The sequence below is a fragment of the Anarrhichthys ocellatus genome, unplaced genomic scaffold (genome assembly GCF_004355925.1).
Source record: "Anarrhichthys ocellatus isolate YVR2014 unplaced genomic scaffold, GSC_Weel_1.0 scaffold11, whole genome shotgun sequence".
Lineage (NCBI taxonomy): Eukaryota > Metazoa > Chordata > Actinopteri > Perciformes > Anarhichadidae > Anarrhichthys > Anarrhichthys ocellatus.
The window spans coordinates 7,434,090-7,441,546 of record NW_022280041.1 but is presented as its reverse complement, the minus strand read 5'-3'; the positions used below and the strand labels follow the sequence as shown (position 1 = coordinate 7,441,546).

Below are 7,457 nucleotides of genomic sequence, written 5' to 3'. Positions count from 1 at the left end.
ATTTGTATGTATAATGAGATCAAACAGCTGTTTTCTTTCCATATACTATATCAGTTAACATCACCTATGAATACAAAGCATTAGCTCCATAGCAGCAGGTTACTTGTGGTCGGTTAGAAGACGTGGCCTTTGGGCTGTGGGCAACAATAGTGCCCTTTGAGCTAATAAGGCATTTAGACACTGTGTCACACTTGAAGTATATGAGGGGCCAACAAGACAAGTCAAACGCTGTGCTGCGAGGACAGCGCAGGATGGTGGCAGGGCCCAGACCGCATCTGCCATCATTACAGGCCCATTAAAAAGTTTCCCAGGGTTCATGAAGAGGCTCACTGCCACAAGGACTTTGTTCTGAGGCCTCGGAAACACTAATTATCTCTGCTGCCGAATTTGGCGTAGAGGAAAAAAAAAGGCTACTTCGAGTTTTGTTTGGTTTTGTGAAGTAACATTTGCAAATAAAAGGACCTGACATAACAAGGAGAAAATGGAATCACTTGGACTCACGATGGATGTTCTTTGTTGTCAAGAAGGTGATATAGAATTTGTGAGCATTTCATGCCAAAATGTGACATTTTGGATTTAGAAAATGCAAATATCTAGGTTGATTTGCTTAGCTTTAGCTGATATTTGCAAGTGTAACGGGATATCTGAAATTCTAGACTCAAACATGCTAATTTGCCAAGACTAACCAGCATTTGTTCACATCTGACCTCCTTCCTCCTCCTCCTCTCCAGACAGCGTTGAAGATGAGCTTGAACTGTCTACAGTTCGCCATCGCCCCGAGGGACTGGAGCAGCTTGAAGCTCAGACACGTTTCTCCCGCAAGGAACTTCAGATCCTTTACCGTGGCTTCAAAAACGTGAGTGACGTGGCCACCATGAACCCTCAGCACCATACATAATGTACAGCTCAGTGGGCTTTGTTCTCTCTTGGACACCTCTCCTTGACATGAAAAAAACAGGTTTTCCTTTGATTTCATTTGGTTTATTCTTTTTCATAACCTTCGGGGTGTTGAGTTTTTAGACAGCCCTTTCTTCTTGTTCTCATAACTATTCAACGTCCACTCTGCTCGTGTAGCAATAAATTATAATCAAGCCTCTGATGAATGCTATTTTTGCTGAATCATCTGTTATCGTGTCCAGTTGAGCTTACCACAGAAAAACGAATTTTCTGTACATTGTTCACTGTGCCAAGGATAATTAGTTCACACCTCCAACACATGGTGTGAGATTACTGATGAGCAATGAGGTCAAAGTCCTCCAGAGCAGCCCATATCACTTCATTGTCACCTCTGGTGTGAGGCGTAATGAGATGACCCAGAATTAACTCAACCCAAATTGTCTGGCAATGAAAGCGAGGAGGAGAGCGAGAGTCCTGTGATAGAGGAATTCCCATGGGGCTTCAGTTTTCGGTTGAGCTTGCACTGTGCTCCAGCCAAGTCCTTGCAAAGCCTGCCCATTAGTCCACTTCCACTTGAGAACGAGTTAAGAGGTTGGAAGTGTACTAATGAGTCCTTTAATTTGTGCTGCACACTCTGCCTGACTTCCTATAACACTGAGGGAAAGAATCTTGCATAATGTTTATAGACACCCTCCCAGGTTTTTTTATTTTAAGTTTAGGCGTACTAGTGGCATCGTTCTGGGGATGTCAGTCGGCTGGTTGGTCGGTCGGTCGGTTGGTCCACTTCATTCCATTGGATGGATTGCAATGCAATTTTGTGCAGACTTTCATGGTGCCCACAGGATGAATCTTATTGACTTTGGTCAACCCTTAGCTTTCTATCTGGCACCACCAGCAGGTCAAAGTTGCTAACACACCAAACTGTTGTGCTTAAGTAAAGAGCTGCCGTCTCTCATCACTGCTGTATAATTAGACAGATGTTGTTGGGCAGCAGTCTAAATTAGACCAAGAGAGAGAGAGAGAGAGAGAGTAATGTCACAATGGCAGCCACTGAATAGCTTTTTTTCCATCACGACATCCAAAATGTAAATCATTTTGTAAGTGTCAGGGTCAAACAGCTCATCCCTGTCTTTCCCCAACCTGGTGACTTTGGGAAAGCTTTTATGGCCAGCCAGACAAATAGAAGCTGGCCTAGTTCCAGTGATGATAAATGTGTCCCTTTGTCCTTGTTGTCCAGGGTTTCAAAACAAACCAAATGCCCGTGGGTGGCAAAATGAGGTTATTTGTCCTGACAACAATTTTTGCATAATTCAGCAATATGTCTAATAGGGACTAAATCAAGACGTCTGGCACTGTGTTCTTGCTCTTAAGGAGGAATTTTAGCAAAGGTCACCTTTAAAGGTATGAGACAATCCATTGTTTCACAAATCCCTTGACCTCAGATTTCAGAAAATAACAGTATTGTCTTCACGTCTGGCTAAGTCTGCTGGGCTTTCACAGTTCACAGTGCAGGGCACTGCCTTGGGCATTAGATTAAGATCTCGCCGTTTCTATTCCATCCGTGATGATGCCTCTGTTGACAGCTTTATTTCATTCCCCACGCTGCTTATTGCCGCAACTTTTCACGAGTCTCGGAATTTCATGCCTGGCCGGGTTTTGCATTTCACAGTTTGTATTTGTTATTTTATCATCACGGATGAGTTCATTTTACAAGCATATCAAATTAATACAAATACATTTTCTGAACTCTCACTCCGTTTCATGAGATTGTCAATTAATAATGTATATAATGGAGCAACATGCAAGGGCAAGGGAAAAATTACACCCTCATTTGTTATCATTCTACATAACGTACTACTTTCTGTAAATTCATCCGATAGCTCTTTGCCCATAATTTCAGTTTGATTTAGAGGTAAACAAATATACAGATGTGAAAAACTCGATAAGATATAGAAGTATATAGAACCTTGGTGAATTCCATTAACGGTTTCAGAAGATGCTTAATTTAATTCCATAGTTGGTAGATGTAAAATATCCAAATGTAAATTAATAAGTAATTTATTCTTCTGTCAGTGCTTCACTGATGCAGAGAAAAATGTATTAAAAGGAAACGGTTTTCCCAAAAGCTCAATATTATTGACTCATGTAGAGAACAGTGTGAATGAGGCCCTGACTTTTAGCTATCCTGGCGGGACCTTAGGGCAGTTCAGGCATTGAGTGAGTGTAACTATTTCACTGAACTTTAAATTGAATTGCAGGGGCACGGTGTTGTACGTGATGATAACTAGATAACACGCTGGCTTTGTTCTCAATGGAAAAACTTGCCTCCCTCCCTCATGTCATCGCGAGGCTGAAAAGAGACGATGGAATGTGATCAGATGAATTCTGCCGTCGGTGTAAGACACAGTTCAACAATCACAGTTTTACTGACCGTTCATTTTCCTTCAGGTTTGTGAGGATGACTTAGCCAGGTTAGAGGAAGAAAAAGCTGACTTGAAACACAGCCATTTGTATATTAGTGCCCCACTTAAACAGTGTGTTATTAGTGTTGACAGCTGCAATTAACATCTGTGTTGAAACACACACACACGCACACACACACACACAGGCATGCACAGGCAAGCAACGGGAAATTATGTGTTTGAAAAATCTCCCCCGCCCCACTATAAGTCCTTAATTACTTGACATCTACTTGCACTTCCTCAACAAATGGTTGACTGTTGACAACCCATTCACTGCAGTGTTGTGGATCATAAACAACATTCTAATGAACAGAAGCTCCACAAAACAACAAAGAAATACTTCTCTATGTCAATGTACTTTGCTTTTAGAGCGGATATGTTTAGTAAACTGAGAAGTTTTGGAAGATACTCTTATTTGCTTTCTTGCTTGGAGTTGGATGAAAAGATCAATACCCCCCTCATATCTGTCTGTTTAATTGGAAGGTTAGCCTAGCTTAGCATTAAGCCAAGCCAAAAATTGATGATTTTTAGTAATTGAGTTACGAGAGTTTCTCAAGGAAATATTTCACCCCTAATTTGCTGCAAATTATCTTAACAAAAAAGCGAAAAGTTGACCAATTCACTTAAAATTTGTTTGCACTTGCACTATTTTTTGCACAATAATATTATCCAAAAAGGGCAAAATCAAGTATCTCAGCTTGAATTGTTTTGTCAATTCATTCCATAATCAGCCAATATAATTCCAATGCTACTCAGTCCGTTCACCATGGAAAAGTTGTACCCATGCTGCATCGTATGCTAGTTTAACATGAACAGCATCACACACTCAACAGGCTCATCGACTTCATTAAATCAGGTCGCAGACTGCCAAACTACAATATGGAGACAGACTTGTGCTCGTTCTGTCTCTCTAACTTCCCCCAAATTCTTGACCTCACCTCACCCGACAAGATATGTAACCGGGTCTGTGAGACAACGGAAGAAGAGTGTCGGGGAATCATTTAGACAACCTCGCAGCATCCTCTTGAAACACAATGAGCGAGACAACAGTGTTTCATCTTTATATTTTCATCCCCACTGTCCTCTCTCCTTAGTTTGTCTCAAACATTCCCATCATCCCAGTGAAATAGCACATAACTGGCTCTAGGAAACTCTCTTGACTCTTTAAATTCAGACATTTAATTCTCATAAAGATATAGAAAATGAACGGCACAAGTATTTTTCTTTATTTTCTGGCTGTTTCATTTCTGTTGAAGTTGTATCAGAGAGGTTTTCAAGTTTTTGTATCCATCCTATAAACAGTATGTTCCTTATCTTTGATTTCCTACAACAACCTCCACTATATATGTGGTTTATTGTCTTGTATAGAAAGCCTTCCCGTTTGGATATTGTCTATATAGGTGGAGCATTTCCTCTGCTGCAGGATATTGAATCTTTGGAACAGTGTGCAGCCTCACACCAAGCAGAAATTGAACTGGCAAAACTAGCTGCCGTTATCACCACGCTGCCCTGAGCAAGGTCATCCACTGAGTCTTTGGTTAGCTCCTTTTCATTTAAAGGAGACAAAAGCATCCTTCTTGGAGGTGTTATGTATTCAGGCTTTTTTCTACTGAAGACAGACAACCACAGGTGGGTGACACTGAATGACTGCGGACAAGATAAATATTGAGGCTTGGATGGTTTGCAGTTTGAATACCACCACATTGAACATGAGCCTTTACCTATTACAGAATGTCTGAGAAAACAAAGGTTAGGAAGAAAATAGAATGATGTGTCCTTGAAAGAATAAAATATTGCTCGTCTAAATGCATATTTCCACCATAGACGGATACATATAATGATCCAGAGATAAACTAGCAACTCATTTATTAATTTGAAGTTAAAGAGTAACTTAACATTAATTCGGAAAGACGGTGTTACACTGCCCTCTCTGGTTGAAAAATGCAGGTCTGTTGAACCCAACAGTGATGTCACAGTGTACTTGACACATCCTGGAGTACACTTCTGCATCACAAATTTAAAAGGACCCTAATAAGTCTAACCACTATAGGTCAGCAAAAACCAGATTTGCAGCTACTGTTAAGTTGCTCTTTAAATATTACATTTTGTCATCTAATTTAATATACTTAAAGAAAATACTGAGGTAATGTTTGGCCAGATTAGAAGGCTGGCTTATGTTCAACCTCTTAAATATTTTAAGGCATATTGAAAAAAAATGTAAATTGTTTTTTTACATTCAAAAATCTAGAATCAATTATTGCTTATTTTACAAAAGTAATCACTGAATACAAGATGTCTCCTTCTACAGTGAAAATTGACTTTTCAGTAAAGTATGTGCACTGGAAGTGCCAAGTGTCAGTCACACTTGTGTAAGTTGTATATTGGACCATGATTGGCACGTCTTAACTCAGATCTAAAGCAAGGACTTTAATATAAGTGGGAGTCTTTAACATAGATGCTGAATGGCCTTTGCAATTCCATTTTGTCTTTCAGGAATGCCCCAGCGGAATAGTCAACGAAGAAACCTTTAAAGAGATCTACGCACAGTTTTTCCCGCAAGGAGGTTTGTGTCATGTGAGCCTACTGCTTTGTTTTGTACAGCTTGTGTTGCTGCTTCTTACCACCTCCTGTGTGTTAGACACAAATTGCCTTTCACTCATGTTTAGAACAATTGCACCACTTCCAGAGTACTTTTAAGCTAAACCTCCATCCAAGAAAATGTGTGCGAGAGGGAGAAAGTAGTTTTGTATTTAATATGCAGGCTGGAGTTGCTCACTGTTTGCTCTCATCATTATGCAAAGATTCTACCCGAGGAACAAGACAGAAAACATTAGGAGGTTTTGATATATCTGTTCAGAGAGAGGAAAGGCAGACCAGTAAATATAATGGCTCACCAAAGAGGAGTCACAAGTCTTAGCTCTCAGCATATTGTTTTTCTCTCTCATCATGAGGGAACATATACATTCTGATTCTTTGAAGTTGTCCATAAAAGCTACAAAACTTTCCTTTGAACCGTTGTTCTGTTCTGCAGTAGGTGTTTCTGCTGTTGTCGATTGAGCGGCGGATTGTTTTTTTTTGATTTCATTTCTTCTCTCCGTAGATGCTTCAACGTACGCGCATTTCTTGTTCAATGCATTTGACACGGATCACAATGGCTCTGTGAGTTTTGAGGTAAGCCAAGTACTGTCATAATTATATTCCTAAACTAAAGAAGCATTGTCACAGATCGACACAGATTACGAGACGGTTAATAACTTGAATAACGAGGTGTTTCTGATTTCTTCTAATTAATACGTGACATCATATCCTTGCAGAAATGTTGATGCGTGAAATTGGCTGAAATACGACCTACGTGTAATGTGCATGGTGAATATTTGTACATGGAATGTTTTTGTTTACCTCATAGGTTTTCAAATATGTCTTGTTGACAAAAAGATAGTTTTTGAATCTGTGTATTTAATACAATTCTCCGTGAATCTTTTTCTCACTGCAGGATTTTGTCATGGGCCTTTCCATCCTCCTGCGTGGCACCATCCAGGAAAAACTCAACTGGGCTTTCAACCTGTATGACATCAATAAAGATGGATACATCACTAAAGAGGTGTGTCCCCTTTAAACTGTATCAGCAGTGAAATGCCATGAGACGATCACTGGAATACCCAAATATCCACCTTGAAAATATGTTGGTCCTCAATCAAGTTGTCCTCAAAATGTCAGGCACGCGAAACCAAAATGATCTGCACTGCTGCCGATTAGGGGTAAATGTGGAATTCACTTTTCTTGTAATTTGGGTGGATTGACCCTTTTCTGTGTGTTGCAGGAAATGCTGGACATCATGAAGGCCATCTACGACATGATGGGAAAATGCACATACCCTGTCCTCAAAGAAGAGGCGCCGCGTCAGCATGTAGAAGTATTCTTTCAGGCAAGTGTGTCACTGGCAGCCCTCCCTGCACCCTTAGTGTCCCAGTAAAGAGAGGCTGTTTTTCATCTCTGCTTCTCTCCGTCTCCAACAGAAGATGGACAAGAATAAAGACGGAGTGGTGACCATCGACGAGTTTATCGACTGCTGCCAAAATGTAAGCTGGATATCCCGAC

General features: G+C 40.4%; 1 protein-coding gene across 7 annotated transcripts in view; it reads left to right on the top strand.

The window, feature by feature from the left end:
• kcnip4a (potassium voltage-gated channel interacting protein 4a) overlaps positions 1-7,457 on the top strand; it is a 109,947-nt gene that overhangs the window by 99,779 nt on the left and 2,711 nt on the right. For all 7 annotated transcript variants that reach the window (XM_031850870.1, XM_031850864.1, XM_031850863.1 and 4 more), the window contains 6 exons: positions 732-856; positions 5,853-5,922; positions 6,460-6,530; positions 6,853-6,960; positions 7,180-7,284; positions 7,376-7,438. In XM_031850870.1, coding sequence (XP_031706730.1) covers positions 732-856; positions 5,853-5,922; positions 6,460-6,530; positions 6,853-6,960; positions 7,180-7,284; positions 7,376-7,438 — 542 coding nt within the window. The remainder of the gene's footprint in view (positions 1-731; positions 857-5,852; positions 5,923-6,459; positions 6,531-6,852; positions 6,961-7,179; positions 7,285-7,375; positions 7,439-7,457) is intronic.